The sequence below is a fragment of the Aquarana catesbeiana genome, linkage group LG13 (assembly GCF_042186555.1).
Source record: "Aquarana catesbeiana isolate 2022-GZ linkage group LG13, ASM4218655v1, whole genome shotgun sequence".
NCBI lineage: Eukaryota > Metazoa > Chordata > Amphibia > Anura > Ranidae > Aquarana > Aquarana catesbeiana.
In genome coordinates, this window is record NC_133336.1 from 161878199 (window position 1) to 161900674 (window position 22476).

The following is a 22476-nucleotide window of genomic DNA, read 5'->3' on the forward strand; positions in this document are numbered from 1 at the left end:
GGCAGGCTGGCCAAAAGGTTTAGGAGTGTGTCTATGGGAATGTTTGACCATTCTTCCAAAAGTGCATTTGTGAGGTCAGGCACTGATGTTGGACAAGAGGGTCTGGCTCGCAGTCTCTGCTCTAGTTCATCCCAAAGATGTTCTATTGGGTTGAGGTCAGGACAGTCAAGTTCCTCCACCCCAAACTCGCTTATGCATGTCTTTATGGACCTTGCTTAGTGCACTGGTGCGCAGTCATGTTGGAACAGGAAGGGACCATCCCCAAACTGTTCCCACAAAGTTGGGAGTATGAAATTGTCCAAAATGTCTTGGCATGCTGGCACCTAAAGAGTTTTTCACTGGAACCAAGGGGCCAAGCCCAACCCCTAAAAAAAAAAAAAAAAAAAAAAAAAAAAAAAAAAACCCCATGCCATAATCCCCCTTGCACCACTATACCATTTTGTGTGTGTGTGTTTTTTTTGGATAGTGTAGGAGGGAAGGGCTAAAACCCTGTCCATTTTATTGTTGACTGTCTTTGTCTGATTGTGAACATTTCCATCATAAAGATGGAACGGGAAGTGAGAAGAATTCTCTACAAATTGCAGGGAATTCCCCTCCATACAGTGGTTGCCCAGAGAGGTGTGCTTGATGAAATATTTCCCCTTTTCTGGTGAAAACTAACATTTGGGATTTCCCATCACTTTCTGTTTTGGTGATGGTGGTCACCAGGAGAAATGGAGAAGATGAATCTTCCCAGTGAAAATACAGACAGCAATAAAAAAGAACATTGGGAGTGCTAATCCTTCTCCATTTACAGGTGATACTCGAAAAATTAGAATATTGTGCAAAAGTTCATTTATTTCACTAATGCAACTTAAAAGGTGAAACTAATATATGAGACTCATAACATGCAATGCAAGATAGTTCAAGCCGTGATTTGTCATAATTGTGATGATTATGGCTTACAGCTCATGAAAACCCCAAATCCACAATCTCAGAAAATTAGACTATTGTGAAAAGGTGCAATATTCTAGGCTAAAAGTTTCCCACTCTAATCAGCTAATTAAGCCATAACACCTGCAAAGGGTTCCTGAGCCTTTAAATGGTCTCTCAGTCTGGTTCAGTAGGAATCACAATCATGGGAAAGACTGCTGACCTGACAGTTGTGTAGAAAACCATCATTGACTTCCTCCATAAGGAGGGACACACAGTGGGAGCCTGTCGGAAAGTCCCGGCCAATGGTTTACGGCCCGGACGTGCTGATCGGCTGTGTACGTTCACAGCCGAGAGCTCTGTGTTGAAATTCAACACAGCTCTGCACAGGGAGCAATCTGTCAGTTTCTCATCCCAAACAAAGATCATTAGCAAAAAGCAGCACACTTTACACACACTACACATGGGCACAAATTGAACCCCTTAATCGCCTTAGATGTTAACCCCTTCCCAGCCAGTGTCCGTGTATATTTTTAGCCCCGATCACTGTATTAATAGCACTGATGTCAGTAAGTTCCCCCCAGCGTTGGTTAGTGTCAGATTGTCCATGGCAGTATCGCAATCCCATCATAAGTAATTGATAGCAACCGTTAGTTGTATACAAAATAAAAAAATTCCAGTTTATATATACCAAAGTTTGTAGGCGCTATAACCTTCACACAAACCAATCCATTTACACTTATTGGTATTTTTTTAAAATCAAAAACGTAGCAGAATTTATGAAGGATTTTTTAATTTAATTGAAGGTTTTATAGCAGAAATTAAAAATATTGTTTTTTTCTTTTATATTCACAATTTTTGGTCTTTATCGCAAAAGAACAAATAGAGCCCAGTGGTGATCAAATACCACTAAAAGAGGGCTCTATTTGTGTGACAAAAAATCATATACATTTTGTTTGCGCGGTCATGCAACGCTGTACTCAATCGCCAGTTAAAGTAGCACAGTAGCGAATAGCAAAAAATGACCTTGTCATGAATGAGGTAAAATCTTCCAGATTTGAAGTGGTTAAGAGATTTACAGAGATGAATCCTTTCCTGATGTTGACAATGACCAGGTTTTACTTGTCCAGCAGGTTGCTCTGAATTAAAAACTGTTTAATAGAATTATATATTTTATTTAGAACAAATATGTAGTATGAGAATGGGATTTTTTGGGTTTTTTTAGGCACCAAAAGACACAAAATTCCAAGTTTTTATTTTAGAACAAAGCATTAAAAGCACATATAATTATTATGCAAATAACCATTTTAGTCTGATACAAATTACAAGCACCACCCTGACAGCAAAACAGTATGTCCTGAAAGATCGTTAACTCCAGTGCATTTTGATTCAAATGATCTTTATCAGGGGATATATATGGGTGGTATGGTCCGAAACACAAATGGATACATGTCAAAACATTTGAACAAGTAATATCCATAGTTGCTACAACATAACATACTACATATAAACTTACCAATTGGTTGCCAATGTGAAACGCATATATCCAAAAAAAAGGACCTCTCACTAGTAGAAACATAGTAAATTGAAATTTCATTTTTTTTTTTTTTCTTCTCGGTTTCTACTAGTGGGAGGTCCTTTTTTGGCATCTGTGCTCAAAGTGATTGTAAAAGGTGCTTTTTTTTTTTTTTTCTCAATAACAAACAAGTAGTACTTGCCTCCTCTGTGCAAGGGTTTTGCACAGAGCGGCCCCTTTTCTGGGGTCCTCTGGCAGTGCTCCTGGCTCCTCCTCCGCATCAAGTGCTCCCACGGAGAGCCGCTTTCCATGGGGGCTCTTGTGCAGGCACGCTCCCGAGTCCTGCTGCTGCGTCCATTGAAACATACAGCAGGACTCGGGCCCCAACTCCCGTGCCACTGGATTTGATTGACAGCAGTGGGAGCCATTGGCTCCTGCTGTTATCGGTCTATGCAATGAGGACCCAAGACAGCTTCTGTTGTTGCTGGGCTCGTTCTCAACGCTAGAAAGATTGGGTTTAGGTAAGTAAAAGGAGGGCTCTGGGGGGCAGCTGCACCACAAAAGGTTTTTCACCTTAATACATGTAAAGTCTTGAGGTTTTTCACCTTAATGTATTCTAACTCCTATACAGACTTTACAGCTCCTTTTAAGTGCTCCTCAAGTTTTGATCCATGTGGTTCACATTGGCAGCCACACCCACTCCAATATCTGATTTGGATTTTGTAAGTTTTATATGTAGTAGTTCCTACATTCAGTGTGGGAAATCCTCCTTGATATCATTTGTTCAAATGTTTTGACATGTATCCATTTGTATTTCAGACTATACCACCAATATTTTAACCCTGATGAAGATCATTTGAATGGAAAGTTAATTCTTATTTGTGACAGCCTGTTTTGCTGCCAGGGTGGTGTTTGTATCATACTAAAATGGTGGTTTTATAATATGTGCTTTTAATGCTTTGTTCTAAAATAAAAATGTATAATTTTTTGGATTTTGTGTCTTTTGGTGCCTAAGAAAATCCTATCCTACTACTACGTTTTGTGTAATAAGGGATGTGGCACCTTAGCAACTAGTACTAGCCGGGATCTATTGTATAGTAATATTTTATTTAAACAGGAAAAATGTAATATTTAATATTTACCACATACAGCCAGCATGTGGCAAGCTTTGCCCGAGTCGGAGGTGGACCACATCTCTCTCATTCTCTCAGAGCACAGATGGGAATGGCCTGGTTGGAAAGGATGCAGAGGATGACAAAAAGTATAAAGTAAATGTCTTCATTTCTAATTACAGAGCCTTTGCAACAATACGGAATAGTTTTGTTTTTTTGTTTTTTTGTTTTTGGTATTTTTTTTAAGGCAATTTTAAAGATCTACTTTAAGTTCATTTTTTATTCTTGTCAAAAATAAATATAGGCTTAGGATTTTTTTTCCCCCATTAAGGCTTCACGGGCACAGATCCTGGACAAAGCAACAGAGTATATACAGTATATGAGAAGAAAAAATCACACACACCAGCAAGATATTGATGACCTAAAGAGACAGAATGCTCTGTTAGAACAACAAGGTGAGAACTTGTGTTAAGTCTTTCAGTCTTTGTTTTGGCAGACACCTTGCAAAGTATTTAATTGTACGTTACTAAGAGTTCTAAATGTGGCAGGGTGGATAAAAATCGATGATTTAAAAAAAAAATAATCTTTTTTTTTTTTTTTTTGATTTTAATCAAATGTATTTTAATAAAATGCTTTTGGAGTAAAAATCTATCTAAATATAGTTTCCTGTTCAGGATACATTAATGATTTAGTTTATTTAGCATGAAATGGAGCTTAGTTATGTAGCATGTAATAATGTGACCTGACACAACCTAATCATAGCAATGGCAAACCTCCATCCCTAATATGTGTTTGGACAAAAAATAAAGTTTTATGTATATTCTGCAATATTTCCATTTTTGGTAAACTCTCTCAATAATTCCAAGCTCTGCAAACTGAGATAACATGCACTGCATTGATACAGTTTCACAGTAACCATGAGCTAAAACAAAGTTCAGGAATATTCCTTTATCCCATTGTTTTGCAAATCTATGTACACTACAAACTGTATGAATCGGTTCTCATATCGCTGATTTACTAACCTGACAGCTTATTATTCCGAATGGGAAACCTTCATTTTATTTGTAAATATTAAAAATTCTACCTACCAGCAAGAATAAGTCCTTACATTTAAAGAGCACCTGTCATTTCAGATCCATCATGGCAGCGCCTTTTAGCGGGCATCCACTCACCTGCTGCTGCCACCTCCCTCACCTTGTGTCACTGCCGCATCACCAGCCGTCCCATTAAAGTGAATGGGATGGTCTGTGAGTCACCAGCGGGTCAGAGGAACCGCTGCGGGACAGAGATGACAGTTGCTCTTTAAAAATGATGTTGATTTAAATCAAGTCTTTTTACTAGCGGTTAAAATCATGATTTAAATCAAATCCACCAAGAAATGTGGCCATAGATATGATATAAGCAGTTATGCATGCATGATCTGATTGCAGATCTTTTACATGGCTATTGGGGTAGAATTCAATTAAGTTTTCCCTGTGCTTAAATTGCAGCAAATCTGCACACTTTGGTGAAATTTCACAATTTTGCAGAATTAACTTGAGACAATATGAAAGGCAAAATTGAGGTGCATTTTGGTATTTTTAAGGGTGCAGTGGGCTTTAAATGGAGTGTTAGTGAAGCAACTATACTGGACCTGTTCTTGTGCCAAAAAAAGCACCTCACTGTCGAGAAACCTGGCATATTGTAACTGTTGCAATTGCTTCTTTGTTTCTTGCTTGTTTTGATTTGCCATTTCTTACCCATCTGTCTTACAATTGCCTATTTGTTGCCTGTGTGTTGTCATGAATGCACTTTTCGTGCCCCCGTTTTTATATTGATTGGCCATTTTTTGCCATATTGTTATATATATTGGCTTTTTGCGTATTTTTTGTTTGCACCATCTGCAATACTCTTTCAGTTTGGTGTTGTCTTTGGCAGCATCTCTTCTCTATAAGATGTCCTCAGTCTTGCAGAAGATTGTGCACTGTCATGATGTCACCATGGTGCCCTTTATTTACCGTGTACTATTGCAGATCGTGGTACTGACATTGTTACATCAGTGCCACGCTGCATTAAGATAGACCACCCAGCCCAGAAAAGAGACAAAGATCAAGAGGACACTGTAGCGCCATAATATTGGCTTTAAGACTTACGAAAAAGCATTTATTACAAAAATTTATAAATGTGTTTGTCTCTAAGCATGCTAACATTTATTTATTGGTTGAACTGGATGTACTTTTTTTTTTTTTTTTTTTCCCCAACGTACAGTGGCTATAAAAAGGTCTACACACCCCTGTTAAAGTGTCGGTTTCTGTGAAGTAAAAAAAATGAGACAAAGATAAAATATAATTTCAGAACTTTTTCCACTTTTTTTTTTTTTAATGTGACCTATAAACTGAACAACTCAGTTGAACAAACTAAAATCTTTTAGGTGGAGGGAAGTAAAATAAAAAATAAAAATAATATGGATTCATAAGGCCTCATGCACATGGACGTTTTTACAGCTGCTTTTTTTCAGCTTAAAAAGGCCTGTCTATGTTAGTCTATGGCTTCATGCCCACCTAGGCGTTTTTGAGCTGCAAATGGCATAGGCGTTTTTAAGCTGTAAAAAAAAAACCCAGGACCAGTGGGTTCTGAGAGACACGCTCAAAAACGTCATTCACCAACGTTTTTTTAACGTTTTTGGTCCATTGAAAAAAAAAATTTTGAAAAAAAACGATAACACGGAAAAACGCTCAAAACTGCTAAACGCTATTGCAAAAATGTTGAAAAAAGTAAAAAAAAAAAAAAATCACTGCAAAGATACTGGCGTTTTCATAACGTTATTTTAACAGCCTGTGTGCATGAGGCCTAAGTGTGCACACCCTTAAACAAATTCTCTTGTTGAATTACATATTGATTTTATTACAGCACTTAGTCTTTCTGGGTAAGAGTCTCCCAGCATGGCACTACTTGACTTGCCCACTCTTCTTTGCAAAAGCACTCCAAATCCGTCAAATTGCTAGGGCATCTCCTGTACACAGCCTTCTTCAGATCACCCCACAGATTTTCAATCAGATTCAGGTCTGGGCTCTGGCTGGGCCATTCCAAAACTTTAATCTTCTTCTGGTGAAGCCATTACTTTGTTGATTAGGATGTATGCTTTGGGTCATTGTCATGCTGAAAGATGAAGTTCCTCTTCATGTTCCGCTATAGCAGAAGCCTGAATGTTTTGTGCCAATATTGACTGGTATATGGAACTGTTCATAATTCCCTCTACTTTGACTAAGGCCCCTGTTCCAGCTGAAGAAAACAGCCCAAAAGCATGATGCTGCCACCACCACACTTCACTGTGGGCATGGTGTTCTTTTGGTGGTGTGCAGTGTTGTTTTTGCACCAAATATATCTTTTGGAATTATGGTCAAAAATTCAACTTTGATTTCATCAGACCACAACACATTTTTCCACATGCTTTTGGGAGACTTCAGATGTGTTTTTGCAAAAATGTAGCCAGGCTTGGATGTTTTTCTTCATAAGAAAAGGGTTCCGTCTTGCCACCCTACCCCACAGACCAGACCTATGAAGAAGACAGGAGATTGTTGTCACATCTACCACACAGCCAGTACTTGCCAGATATTCCTGCAGCTCCTTTAATGTTGCTGTAGGCCTCTTGGCAGCCTCCCTGACCAGTTTTCGTCTCGTCTTTTCATCAATTTTGGAGGGACGTCCAGTTCTTGGTAAGGTCACTGTTGTGCCATATTTTCTCCACTTGATTATGACTGTCCTCGCTGTGTTCTATTGTATATCTAATGCCTTGGAAATTCTTTTGTTTTAAATTTCAGTTTTTGTTTTTCAATTGAGTTGTACAGTTTATAGGTCACATTAAAGGTGGAAAAAGTTCTGAAATAATTTGTCTCATTTTTTTTACATCACAGAAACCTGACATTTTTACAGGGGTGTATAGACTTTTTATATCCATTGTTTTTCCTACCCACACCTAACTGTATTTTTATTTTGTCCATCTGATCATCCCCCACAGCTATTACCTTTTGTTCCACTTGACCCTCCCTTCTAGATTGTAAGCACTAACGAGCAGGGCCCTCCGATCCCTCCTGTATTGTAATTGTACTGTCTTCCCCGATGTTGTAAAGCGATGCACAAACTGTTGGCGCTATATAAATCCTGTATAATAATAATGGTAACTATGTAACCTGTTTGGAATACTACTACAAACTCATTTACATTCGTTCCTGTGGCAGAACCCTCCTCCCACCCCCACCCCCCATTCAATGTGGGAAATCCTCCTAAATAAGTCTCCCTCTCTTAATCTTAGAACCAGGTTTCTCTAATTATAGGTATGTTCTGAAAACTTTCATATGAACAAATATTTTTGATTTGTCTTGCAGTTCGTGCTCTGGAGAAAGCAAAATCAAACTCAAGGCTTCAGTCTAGCTATTCTTCCTCTGACAGCAGTCTTTACACCAATCCTAATGGCAGTGCCATATCAGCTTTTGATGGAGGATCTGATTCCAGCTCAGAGTCAGAACCAGAAGAACCTCAAAGCAGAAAGAAACTACGGATGGAAGCAAGTTGAGCAAAATAAAGCAATAAAGAGAACATCCTATACCAAGCTAAACTTCTTTAGCACCCCCCCGCCTCCCCTCCCTTTGACCCTTATTTAGGCCCTGCTCAGCTCTTTTAAGGACTTTTTCCCTGTTATCTTTTAGTTTATTGGACTCTTTGATTTCTTGTTTCTCAATGTCATTGTTCCCTCTCCAAGCTGTATTAAAATATTAAGGAAACATCCACAGGCTTGCCAGGTAAAGATTCTCTGCAAGTAAAACGTGGTGCTGTACTGGAGTGCAGCCTTCTTGATGACGATTTGCAGTCACATTCGTCTATAAAATTATTTTTAACTGCATTGCGATATTGTGTTTTTGTTTTTTGTTAATTTTTTTTTTACCTTACATGTTACAGATTTTAAACACTGTTCATTTGTTAACAACTTTTATCATTTAGTCTTGGATTATGAGAATGCATATGTGTAAACAGCTCCCAATTTTTGGCAAGTGTAACCCATGATTTTTTTTTATGAATATGTTGCATAGAACTGATTGTTGCTGCATCAACTTTTTGGCATGAATATCTGTCGGGAGGCAAATCTTTAAACTTGGCCACAATATAATTTGTTTGCACAGTCTTCTCTAGATTTTCCAAAACTGTTGTGTGATGTCTTACCTTATTGACCTAAATATTACATAGTTATTGGTAAGCCCAAAGGAGATTGTATTAGAGTATTAAAAGCTTATTGTGATGTTGGTTCACAATTGGGGGAAAAAAAACAAAACAGTTCCACTTTTTTTTTTTTTTTTTTTTTTCTGTTAAGATGTATTTTAACCCAAAATTAAAAATGTAATATATTGCAGCTTTCCAGTCCCTATGTGTGGGCTGCAGAGAGCATGGGAAGTTGTCCACTTGCAAAAAAATACCTTTTTGATCTTGTTAGAAATCTTGTAATTAACAAAGCAATATAACAAAATTATTTTGATTGTATATTTAACAGATCGAGGGACCAAATAAGAGCCGTTTATTGTTGGGGTTCACATACCCTTTAAAATGGCCATATGTTTTGCTAATTGATATCTTAGCTGCCAGGTTTAGATTTGCCAAAATTTTGTGAGATGAGGACAAAACGCCTATCCAATTTGTGTCCAATCATGATGGCCATTGCATTACACAGTTGTTGGTAAGAAAATGGTGACGGAGCAATTAAAAAAATAAATGATCGATGTTCGATTAAACAAAGCTATTGAATCAATCACTGAATCGGATACAACATAAGCTGGTAGCTGATCGACGGCCACCAGCACTGCTTGTTTTGGACTGACTGGCTCTGGCAGGGAAAAAAAAAAAAAAAATTGGTCGGTTTACATTGACTGGTGCTGGGAGATGTTGTTGTGTTTGTGTTTTTTTAAATTTTTTTTATATACCACCAATCTTCATTCAGTGTGATTTATGAATAGTGCAAAAAGGACAATAAGCACAATCTATAAGTCTAAAAGTGACCGCAAAAAAAAACAAACAATTACAATATTTTTGATTTTGTTATAAGTTGCATTTCACTGTTATAAAGTCCAGGCCAAATAGTCAATGTGCACACACATGACCCCTGTGATAAACCTAGAAAAGTAGCATCTACCCATTGTGCAAATTGAATGCTCACCTCAAAGTTTGACCTCCCCAAAGGTAATGAAGTCAAACAATGCTTTATACACTGCTCCAAAAAAAAAAAAAAAAATTTAAAGGAACACTTTGAAAACACATCAGATCTCAATGGTGAAAATATCATGCTGGATATCTATACTGATATGGACTGGGTAATGTGATAGGAACGAAAGGATCCCACATTGATAGAAGTGAAAACTATCAACGTATAGAGGGCTGAATTCAAAGACACCCCAATCAAAGTGAAAAAAATGATGCAGCAGGCTTGTCCATTTTGCTGAAATTTCATAATGTCCCAGAGGTATTCTGTTGGATTTAGGTTAGGTGAGCATGGGGGGCCAATAGTATCAATTCCTTGCTCTTCCAGGAACTGGCTGCATACTCGCCACATGAGGCCGGGCATTGTCGTGCACCAGGAGGAACACCGGACCCACTGCACCAGTGTAGAGTCTTACAATGGGTCCAAGGATTTCATCCCGATACCTAATGGCAGTCAGGGTGCCATTGTCTAGTGTGTAGAGGTCTGTGCGTCCCTCCATGGATATTACCTCCCCAGACCATCACTGATCTGCCACCAAACCGGTCATGCTGAATGCTGTTACAGGCAGTATAATGATCTCCATGGCTTCTCTTTAGACCCTTTCACATCTGTCAAATATGCTCAGGGTGAACCTGCTCTCATCTGTGAAAAGCACAGGGAACCAGTGGCAGACCTGCCAATTCTGGTGTTCAATGGCAAATGCCAATCAAGCCCCATGGTGCCGGGCAGTGAGCACAGGGCATACTAGAGGACGTTGGGCCCTCAGGACACCCTTATGAAGTCTGTTTCTGATTGGTCAGAGAGATTCACACCAGTGGCCTGCTGGAGGTCATTTTGTAGGGCTCCGGCAGTGCTCACCCTGGTCCTCCTTACACAAAGGAGCAGATACTGGTCTTGCTGATGGACTAGGGACCTTCTACAGCCCTGTCCAGCTCTCCCAGAGTAACTGCCTGTCTCCTGGAATCTCCTCCATGCTCTTGACTGCTGGGAGACACAGCCTTCTGGCAATGGCACATATTGATGTGCCATGCTGGAGGAGTTGGACTGCTTGTGCAACCTTTATAGGGTCCAGGTATCACCTCATGCTACCAGTAGTGACACTGACCCTAGCCAAATGCAAAACTAGTGCAAAACAGAAAAGATGAGTAGGGAAAAAATGGCAGTGGCCTCCACCTGTAAAATCATTCCTGTTTTGGAGATTGTCTCATTGTCCATCTAGTGCACCTGTTAATCAGTTTCAGCTGCTTTGATGTTAATGAAATTAACAACCCCCTCTGCTACTTATCAGACCAGATCAATACCCCAGGAGTTTAATTGACTTGATGCTATGCTCTAATTAAAAAGTGTTCCTTTAATTTTTTGAGCAGTGTATCATTCTCTGGGCTGGAATCAGACTTCTCTAAACACCACCTCTGGGTAAGTGTAGGTCTCAGCTTACGAACTGCTCTTTTTATCTCCATATATACTATTCAAAGAGATGTATAGGCATATGCAAAACAGCAAAAGCTCTCTATATAAAAGTTTATTCAATCTAAAAGGCTAAAGGAATGCACAAGTGCTGGTACAAGCATGTACCAATGAGATCATTCTGATCTCGCCACACAGTAATCTCTCCAATATGGTTGTAGGATGTCATCACTAATGTGGCCCCGCCCCCTATACGCAGCACATCCTCTGATTGGACTTCCTCAGTAAAAAGATTCCAGGTTTAGATTTGCTAAAATTGTGTCAAATGAGGACAAAAAGCCTATCCAATGTGTATCCAGTCTGGGCAAAAAAAAAAATAACAGTACAGTATTTGTGGCTGCTGACTTTTAATATAAGGACACTTATCTGTACGGGGATCTATCGATGTCGGCACCCCAAGCTGATTCGTCAATCGGCTTCAGGTGCAGGCATCTTCACTTACGTAAACCGGCAATCACAGCCAGTTTCCTATTGCGCATGTGTGAGTCGCGCTGCGCTTTCTGAATGGTCCTGCCATCTTCTGGGTTGCGCATGTGTCCCAGAAGACAGCAGGGAGGAGGAGGAGCCGGAAATACTCAAAGATCGCTGCAGCGATCTTACCCAGAGGTGGGAGCGGGTTTCTGTCAAAACCAGGTACCTGCTCCCCCCCCAAAAAAAAAGTGCCAAATGTGGGATTGGTGTGAACAAGAGGAGCTTCTCCTTTTGGGTGGAGCTCCATTTAATCTTGGCCCCTATGATTAAATCCCACACAGCGCTGAAACAAGTAAGCAATGATTTTTTTAATCCTGTGTCCACTAGTGCAACTTGTCTTGTGACTGCAAAGTCGCACGACAAGTCGTCACCCTGATTTCCACTGAGTACCGTTCATATCTGTGCAACTTCAAAGTATTCCCTGCACTACTTTGGTCCCACTTTGATGGGACTTGAGGTCCATAGACCTCAAGAATACACAGGCTTTGTTTCAAGTCGCATCAAAATTGCGGGACTTTCAGGTCGCAATAGTGGAAACCTAGCCTAAAAGGAATATTGTGATCCCACTACTGTATGATGGTTTACTAATTCATATTGCTAATGTGGCTGGCAGGAGCCTCCAGCGCACCATACACTTGCACTGGACCTGCACGGACTTTCAGGTTGAGCAGCGGCTGCTATTTAGTTATGAAGTGACTACTGTCCCCTGTTTATACTAGCTGTCTGCACATCTCTGGGCTTGTAAAAACAAAACAGTCATACTGTACAGGACAAGATGCTTCATGTGCCCTAAGGCTCAGTTTACATATATGCAGTTGGGGCTCATGTTGGCACGGGCACAGCAGCCCTAAAAAAAAAAAAAAAAAACTGCAATTTCCCTGCAGGTGTGGGAATTTGTGCACTATAAACACATTGCTATACCCCCATACATATGAACCTAACGTAAAGCTTACCATATACCAGAGCTGCACAATTCTGGCCAAAATGAGAATCACAATTTTTTTGCTTAGAATAAAAAGATCACGATTTTCGTGGCCTAAAAATCTTTCACATTATACAAAAAAAAAAAATCGGGCTAACTTTACGGGTTAGTTTTTTTTTTTTTTTTATTCATTAAAGTGTAATTTTTTTCCCAAAAAATTGCATTTGAACGACTGCTGCGCAAATACAGTATGACATAAAATATTGCAACAACCACCATTTTATTCTCTAGGGTCTCTACTAAAAAAAAATATATATAAAATATATATAATGTTTAGGGGTTCTAAGTAATTTTCTAGCAAAAAAAAAAAATGATTTTAACTTGAAACCAACAAATGTCAGAAAAAGGTTTAGTCTTTAACCACTTCGCATCCAGGCCATTTCTGACACTTCGCTCCTACATGTCAAAAATCATAATTTCTTTGCTATAAAATTACATAGAACCCCCAAACATTATATATGTTTTTTTAGCAGAGACCCTAGAGAATACAATGGCGGTTATTGCAACTTTTTATCTTGCACGGTATTTGCGCAGCAATTTTTCAAACGCGTTTTTTTTTTTTTTTAAAAAAAACAGTTTCATGCTTTTAAAAAAAAAAAAACAAAACAGCAAAGTTAGCCAAATTTTTTTGCATTGTGTGAAAGATGAAGTTACGCTGAGTAAATAGATACCTAACATGTCACGCTTCAAAATTGCACACGCTCGTGGAATGGCGCCATACTTTGATACTTAAAAATCCCCATAGGCGACGCTTTAAAATTTTTTACTGGTTACATGTTTTGAGTTACAGAGGAGGTCTAGGGCCAAAATTATTGCTCTCGCTCTAACGTTTGTGGTGATACCTCACATGCGTGGGCGGGACTTATGTATGCGTTCGCTTCTGCGTGTGAGCTCACGGGGACAGGGGCGCTTTAAAAAAATTTTTTTTTTTTTTATTGTTAATTTTAAGTAAAAAATTTTATTTTGACACTTTTAAAATTTTTTTTTTTTTTTTGATCACTTTTATTCCTATTACAAGGAATGTAAACATCCCTTGTAATAGGAATATGACACGATCAGTTCTCTTTACAGTGAGATGTGGGGTCAATAAGACCCCACATCTCACCTCTAGGCTGGGGAGCCTAAAATTAAAAAAAAAAATAAAACGATCGCCGCTTCACAGCCGAAGCGGCGCCGTTTTTTTTAATGCAGAGGCCAGGCGTGACGTCATAACATCGCGCCCGGCCTCCGAATGATCATAGAGACTCCGGCGACCATCTGGTCCGCCGGAAATCTCTATGGTGAACATCCAGCGGCGGCGGATCCGCTATCCGACTCACCGATCGCTGAGGTGAGTCGGTAGAAGCACCGGGGGGCGGCGGGAGGGGGGGGACGTCCCCTCTCGCCGCCCGTAAGAACGATCAAGCGGCGGAACAGCCGCTATGATCGTTCTTATGGTGTACGGAATCGCCGGCTAAAAATGCCGGTATCTGAATGATGTCTGTAGCCTCAGGCATCATTCAGATATAAGCCCCGAAAGTCGAGGCCGTCATATGACGGCCTCCGGATGCCAAGCGGTTAAGTGGTTAAACTTCCCTCATTTTCACACCAAAGTATATTCCTTTGATGTAAAGGACAAATTGTTATAATGTTTATACTTAAGTTTCACTGCTCAAGGATGTTCTGATTCTTGGCAGACTGCCCGTTTTTTTTTTTTTTTTTTTTCCCTTTCTTTTGATGGCTGTCGGCTTTAGCAGAGCAGAGAGAATTTTCTGCATAGAAAGAATCGGGAAATACTTTTTTCAAGATCGCGATAATGATTCTGCATGATTAATCGTGCAGCTCTACAATACACATAGCTTTGTCATTCAACCAGCAGGCTGAAAGTAAAAAAAATAAAACAGATTCCTCCATCCACATTAATGGTGTACATTGCAACTGCACAGTGGAGGCAATTCCACAATGTGGAAGTGGCAACCATTGCCATCAGAATGCCCAGAACTGTGGCTGTAGCAAATTGGGTGCACACACTGTTCATCCAAGGGTTTTCGAACCATGTCCTTTAGCAAAAGTCAGTGCGTGCACATAACTGATCGACGTTTGGACAGTTCACTCTTGATCTATTCAATTTTCATCTCATAAGCCATGTGGTGCAAATAAAATATTTTTTGGGAGAAAAATGTACAGTAGATCAACTATAATCATTGTTGTACAGTGCCTTTAAAAAGGTATTCATACCTCCTTTTAAGTTTTCCACATTTTTTCATGTTACAACCAATAACTTAAATGTATTTTATGTGATCGATCAACACAAAGTGGCACATAATTGTGAAATAGGAAAATAAATGGTTTTCAAAATCTTTTACAAATAAATATATCAAAAGTGTGGCGTGCATTTGTATTCAGTACTTTTGTAGAACCACCTTTTGCTACAATTACAGCTCCAAGTCTTTTTAGGTATGTCTCTACCAGCTTTGCACATTTAGAGTGAAATTTTTGTGCACTCTTTGCAAAATAGCTCAAGCTCAGTCAGATTGAATGGAGAGCGTCTGAACAGCAATTTTCAAGTCTTACCACAGATTCTCAATAGGATTTAGGTCTGGACTTTGACTGGGCCATTCTAGCACATGGATATGCTTTGATCCAGACCATTCCATTGTAGCTCTGGCTGTATGGGGTTGTTGATCTGCTGGAAAATGAACCTCCGCCCCAGTCTCAAGTCTTCTTTAGACTCTTAACAGGTTTTCTTCTAAGATTGCCCTGTATTTGGCTCCATCCATCTTCCCATCAACTCTGACCAGTTTCCCTGTCCCTGCTGAAGAAAAGCATCCCCACAACATGATGTTGCCACCACCATGTTTAGCAGTGGGGATGGTGTGTTCAGGGAGATGTACAGTGTTCGTTTTCCGCCACACATAGCGTTTCGCTTTTAGGCCAAAAAGTTACACTTTGGTCTTATTTTACCATAGCACCTTCTTCCACGTTTTCTGTGTTCCCCACATGTACTTCTTATGGCTTTCTTTCAACAATGGCTTTTTTGCCACTCTTCCATAAAGTCCAGGTTTGTGGAGAGCACGACTAATAGTTGTCCTGTCCACAGATTCTTCCACCTGAGCTGTGGTTCTCTGCAGCTCCTCCAGAGTTACCATGGGCCTCTTGGCTACTTCTCTGATTAATGCTCTCCATGGACAGCCATGTCTTGGTAGGTTTGCAGTTGTGCCATACTCTTTCCATTTTCGATTGATGGATTGAACAGTGCTCTGTGAGATAGTGTTGTGTGTTGTTTTTTTTTATATATAGATAGATATAGATATATAGATAGAGATAGATATAGATATATTATATATATATATATATATATATATATATCTATATATCTATATCTTAACCCTGCTGCTTTAAACTTTTTCACAACTTAAACCCTGACCTGTCTGGTGTGCTCCTTGGCCTTCATGCACGCAACACTTTTCAGATATTTGTAAAAAATGAAAACCATTTTTCTTTATCGTACATCATGGGACACAGAGCACCATAGTAATTACTATGTGGGTTATAGGCCACCTTCAGGTGATGGACACTGGCACACCCTAAACAGGAAGTTTCCTCCCTATATAACCTCTCCCATACCGGGAGCACCTCAGTTTTTTTCGCCAGTGTCTAAGGTGTCGGTCACGAGTTAAGATGTGCTCTGAGGAGCTCCCCTGGAGGGATCCTTACTGGATTTAAACAGCCTCCACAGACTGAATCCATCCAAAGTGTCTCGTATAGGAAGAACGAGGTTTTACCTGTAACCCCTCTCCTTGCAGGGCTGGACCCTGGGACCCAGGGCTTTGGTCATGCTTACATTACTTAAAGTTTTTCCTGGCGGGGTGCTAATACAGGTCCAACGGAGTGGAACCCCGATAAAAAGGGACCTGGTCCTTGAAGGTTTGTTAAACATAACCCGCCGTGATGGGTGAAGGTTGGATCTGTCTGATAACAGCAGAATCCTTACGGCGGGGATAAGGTAAATGAAGAAACCTAGGAACTGTAAAAAGTCCACCTAGGATCTTCTTCTGTGAGTGGAATGTTGTAATGCCTAAAATCTCCACTAGAGGGTGTAAATGCACATACCTTATTACGTTGCATCTCAGCTAACTGTGTCAGCAGCAGACAGTATAGCCATCAGGAGCAATTCAAGGGGGGAGTCCTGGATTGCAGGGAAAGTTGGCAAGTGGGTAAACCTCCCCCTGGGAAGAAGAGGTTGAAGGCTACAACAGCTTGTTTGTGCCCCCCGCCCCCTCTGGGGGGTACGGTGGCTTTCCATATGTTTTTTCCTCCTGAGTGTCCCCCTTCTGTGTCCTCCCCCTCCCTCATGGAATATGCAGCAAGGCAGATCCGAATGACGACGCGCGTGGGAACTGGGAGATGTTAAAAATAATGGAGGGGCGTGTTAGAGGATGAAGGAGGCATGGCTTAGCGTGGCGCCGTGTATGGAACGCGGCATCCATGTGGATTACACGGCGCAGGCTCAGAGCTCAGAAAACAAGACCTCTGTCAGTTTGCAGCTGAGAGCCAGGCAGGCAAGGCACAGGAGCGGTGGGAGCACGTAAGGGGGATGATACATGCATTCCCAAAGGGAACATATTTCACTCAGCATCAGGCTGAATTTTATTAGTGGCATTTTCAAACGCAAGTGGTGCGTTTATTTAGTACCTCTGCTTTTGTGCTTAGGACTGTGCCTCCCAAAAAAGCTGGTGCAAACACCTTAAAGTAGGTACCTAAAGCATCACCCCCAGGCACTAAGGATTTTAGTCATGCCTCCACATTGTTTTCCTAAAATACTAGAAGTGGCTAGCCAGGGTGAGCCAGTGGGACCGGTGGGAGTTGCAGCTGCTGCTGGCATCTCAGCCCCTGTTTACATGACTGAAGATGCCTTTTTCTCCGCCCTGCTGGGGCTAGAGGAGAGACTAGCGGCTTTAATCGCATCCTCCATCCTAAAGGAGAGGAAGCGTGGTAGATCCCCCTCCCCCACCTCAGACCCTTTATCAAGGGAACAATGGGTGGAGGATGAGGTGTTACCCTCAGGGGATCAGGAGGAAAGGCAATCCAATGACTCTTATGTGGAATCAACGGGGGGGAAGAACCCTTTTCAGCCTCGATCTCAGAAATTGCTGGTTCAATCCCCTACAGAGATGGTTCGTTCCACTTTCAAGCTGCCCCTAACTGAATCAGCAGAAAGTTTTGTTTATCCTTTGGGTTCCTTAAAACCTCTGCAGAGTTTGCATGCATTTCACGTCCATGCATTACTGGAACAGTTTATGCTGAATGGGATCATCCGGATAAGCATTTTCTCCTTCCTAAATAGTTTTCTTTTGTTTTTTTATCAGTGAACATTTTCCGAGGGACATATTTTCAAATTAACAGTTCAGTTTCATCCCGTCTCATTTACACATCATTGTGGCTTTTTTTTTTGTTTATATTAAAGCATACCTCATATTGCAATTAATATACATTGAATATATAAACCCCCAGTGTGCCCACCCCTCCCTCCTCCCCACGACTCTCCCTCCTCCCCTCAGTACTAGTCTACTTTTTTTCTCCACTTCTTCAACCTCCGACTGACTAACTACTTTGGGGCCATATCTCATTTTTGTTCTAGATTCCCATCACCTCAGCACACCTTATTGAACATTTGTACTCTGCCCAATCCCTCCATTTCTCTTCGCACTCTTCCAATCCCATCTCCTCACTAAACCTCAAATATTCAAGATTTTGAATTTTCGTTTATTTCATTAAATCAATCCTGCAACGTAGGTCTCTTTTTTTACTTGCCAGAATCTAGGAATGAGGGTTTTCGTTGCGTTCAAATTCTTTAAGCTGTATACCCAATTCCAACTCCCACTTCTTAATAAATGGCGTTATTTCTACTCCCTTTAATTCCATTAGCACTCTATAGATCTTAGAGATCCCCCTCTTCCCTGCTTTATCCACACACAATTTCTCCAGGGGGCGTAAATTTGTATCTGATCTAATGGGTTGAGGGAGGGTTTCAATAAAATTATTTAATTGAGTTCCCCTTTATTTTTTAGTTCCTGATATGTGCAAATTTTACCCTGTTCCATCACACCCTTTAATTGTACGTCCTCTTGTAAGATCCATTTGCCAGCCAATATTTCCATCCCTGATGCAAAGTATTCTGTTTCTTTCAATGGGGTTAAAGGTGAATTATACTCCCACTTCTCCCTTTTGTGCAAGTTATCCCATACTTTTAGTGCGGGTCTGGTGATATTGTGTGTATCTGTGCTCAGTTTTCTGAATTGTGGTGGGATCCATATTATTTTTCCCATTTTTACTTACTATTCGTGCTATCAATTTTCACCCAGCGCTTTTCCTTATTATTTTTTGCCCATTCTATTAATCGTGATAAAATAATTGCCTCATAATAACTTCTAATATCTGCCCCCCCCCCTTCTCCTTTTCTTTTTCTAGTTGTGCAAAACTAATACGTGTTTTTTTTTCCCTCTCCAAATAAACTTTAAATATAGTTTGTGCAATGTTTTCAAGTAAGCCTGTGGAAGTGGGATTGGAAGCATTTGCATCTTATACAAGATTTTGGGTAGGATTGCCATCTTAAATATATTCATTCTCCCCCCCCCATGATAACTGTCCTCTTGTAATTCTGTTCAACTCCTCTTTAATCTCATTGAGGAGTGGCACAAAATTAGACTGGTATAATGACCCTCTTGATGTAGTTATCGTAACTTCTGGGTACTTAAGTTCTTTTTTCCCCCACACGAATGGGAAATCCTTTTGGAAAGATACGTCCCCCTTTTTTGCCTTTATTAATTTCTAGTATCTCTGATTTAGAAGGGTTTATCTTAAAGTTTGATATTTCTCCGTACTCTTTTAAGGTTGTAAGCAGATTTGGTAGGGTAATCCTCGGGTGGGTTATATAAAATAAAATATCATCCGCGAAGGCTGCCAGTTTATGGACCTCTTCCCCAACTTCTATTCCCCTAATATCCGGGTTCTGCCTTATTTTTGTTAAGAGAGGTTCAAGCGCTAGCATGAATAATAGGGGGGAAAGTGGACACCCCCTTGTGCCGTTACACATTTCGAACGGCTCAGAGAGTATTCCGTTTACCTTAACCCTCGCTGTAGGTCATACGTATAGTGCCTTTATCCATCTAGACATATTCGGCCCAAGTCCTATCTCCTCCAGTGTGCTCTGCATGAAGCCCCAGTCTACCCTGTCGAAAGCTTTTTCAGCATCTATCGACAAGAGTAGTCCTGGGGCTCCACTATCTTTTATTCTCTGCACTACCAAGAGTGTTCTGATGGCATTATCCCTTCCTTCCCTACCCGGGATAAACCCGACCTGATCTGGGTGTACCATGTCATTAATTATGTTTTTTAGTCTCCCTGCCAAAACTTTCGCAAATAATTTCGTATCCGTATTTAATAATGAGATGGGCCTATAACTGGAGCAAAGTGTGCTATCTTAACTTCTTTCAGGATGATGGCTATAATGGCCTCTTTCCTCATATCCCATTTTACTCTGATCCCGTTCATGTAAGAGCAAAGTTTAGGGATTAATAGATCTTGGAACTTTTTATAGTATAGTATAGTCATGCCATCGAGCCCAGGGCTTTTACCAACCGGTATTTCTTTTAACGTTTTTTTTAATCTCATCTTCTGTTATAGGGGCCTCTAGATCGCTACATTTGTCTTCTGATATTTTAGTTAATACTAGATCTTTTAGGAAAGCTTTTATTTTCTTCCGTTTTTTTTTCGGCCTCTGCTGGTGTATTCTTCCTAATAATTGAATATAACTCCCCATAGTAGTCTTGGAAGGTTTTGGCGATTTCTCTGGTTCTATATCTCATGTCTCCCACCGCTGTCTTTATTTTTTCAATATAGTTGCCAGTTTTCTTTTTTTTTTTTGTTTTTAATACCTTTGCGAGGAACTTCCCCGGTGTATTCCCCCCCTAGATACCTTTCTTTCTTGATTAAATTGTATGTCGCTCGTGTCTCTTGTTCTATTAGATCTCTCATTGCCTCTCTTTTGCGATAACGTTTTAATAACGCCTCCCCTTCCCCACTTGACTTATATGGAGCTGCTCTAGATCATAAATTTCTTTTGTTAAAGCTATTTTATCCAGTTTAGATCTTTTTTTTTTTTTCCGACCCAGCTTTAATAAATATATCCCTTATATAGACTTTATGGGCCTCCCAAACAGTGGCTTCTGATATCTCCGCTGATTCGTTCATCTTAAAATACAGTTCTATTTCTTCTTTTATAAGCTTTCCTACTTCTTTATCGTTTAATAGATCTTCGTTTAACCTCCATATATTACTCTTTTTTTTTTTGTAACTCCCCTATATTCAGTTGTAAACTCACGGGCGCATAATCTGAAAAGGTCATAATTCCGATATTAGTACTAGTTACTGCCTCCAGCCATCTATGCTCATTTAAAAAGAAATCTAGCCTAGAATATGTCCCATGCACGGGGGAGTGGAAAGTATAGTCTCTTGAGTTGGTATGCTGCGCCCTCCATGCATCTACGTGTTGACACTGATGCAGTTTCTGTTTCACTCTGTTCATTCCTGCCATACCAGTCCCCCGTGCTTGCGACATAGTGTCCTTTCCTGGTTCTAGACAAAGATTAAAGTCACCAGCCATAATGGCCACCCCTTTCTTAAATTCCATAAACTCAGAATCCCCAGGAGATATTTATTTGGGTTTTTATTGGGGCCATAAATGTTTACCAGTTAGTATTCAGTTCCATTTAATTTCCCCCTCAAAAATAGATAACGCCCTTCTGGGTCAGGCTTTCGTTCTTCCAGATCGAACCTTACCCCCCCTGGCAAACCCTATGGCAACTCCTTTCGCACGGCTTACGGGCTAATCCCCATGAAACCATACTGGGAAATCTTTTGAAAACATTTTTTGATTCTTGCCCAGGAATAAATGAGTCTCCTGTAACAATACCACCTCTGCTTTGAGATATTTTAATTCGCCCATAATATTGGCGCTCTTTATGGGGGAGTTAAGGCCACGAACATTATACGAAATTATGTTTACACTAGTCATTCCTTCTTAGTTCTAGGGATTCTCTGTTTTCGACCCTCCATTGGAGTAGTGATCTGTATAATCATGGTTAATGCTTTCCCGGTAGGAACTCTTTCTTGTCTAACTCCCACCCATCCCCTCCCCCTCCTCCTCCTCCCCTCCTCCTCTCCCTCCCAAGTGGGGGTGCGACAGGCCTCCCCATGGCCCGAAAAACCGAGGCCCTACGAACTCCACCTGGCCCTCCGGTAGTCCTCCTAGAGGTTTCACTCGGAATGGTCGCTGCTAGAACCAACACTTCCCCTAGAAGTCTATGGGGTCCCGTGCCCCTTCACACCCTTCACCTTCCCCCCCCACCTCACCCGTCTCTCCTGGCACCAGGAACCCCATTCCCCTAATCATTGTCCTGCTGTATTTAAAGACCATGTCTTGTTTCCTATTTCCTTTAGGTTTTATTTCTTCTTTGCATCTGTTCGTTTTGGTTTAAAGACTGGTTGCCGGCTTGTTGTTCCTCTGGGTTTACTGTGTTCTCTGTTTTTACCCACCCCCCTGGAATTTCTACCATAGGTACTTCCAGACGGTTACAAAATTCCGGGGTATCTTCTGGGAATCTTAGAATTGCAGATTGACCTTCTTTTCGTCCAAGTAGGCAGGCTGGGAAGTCCCATGAATATTGCACGTTATTCGCTTTGAGTAGCTCAAGCAAGGGTTTTAAGATTCTTCTCCTGGCTAGTGTCTCTACTGCCAGGTCTGGGAAAATCT

General features: G+C 40.6%; 1 protein-coding gene across 7 annotated transcripts in view; it reads left to right on the forward strand.

The window, feature by feature from the left end:
- MAX (MYC associated factor X) overlaps window positions 1–9303 on the forward strand; it is a 70242-nt gene extending 60939 nt beyond the window's left edge. For 2 of the 7 annotated variants that reach the window (XM_073609633.1, XM_073609635.1), the window contains 3 exons: window positions 3580–3696; window positions 3851–3995; window positions 7905–9303. In XM_073609633.1, the coding sequence (XP_073465734.1) occupies window positions 3580–3696; window positions 3851–3995; window positions 7905–8092 (450 nt within the window). In that variant the 3' untranslated portion in view covers window positions 8093–9303. The remainder of the gene's footprint in view (window positions 1–3579; window positions 3697–3850; window positions 3996–7904) is intronic. The other 5 variants (XM_073609638.1, XM_073609640.1, XM_073609634.1 and 2 more) reach the window with 4 other exon arrangements.
- Window positions 9304–22476: the final 13173 nt, after the last annotated feature.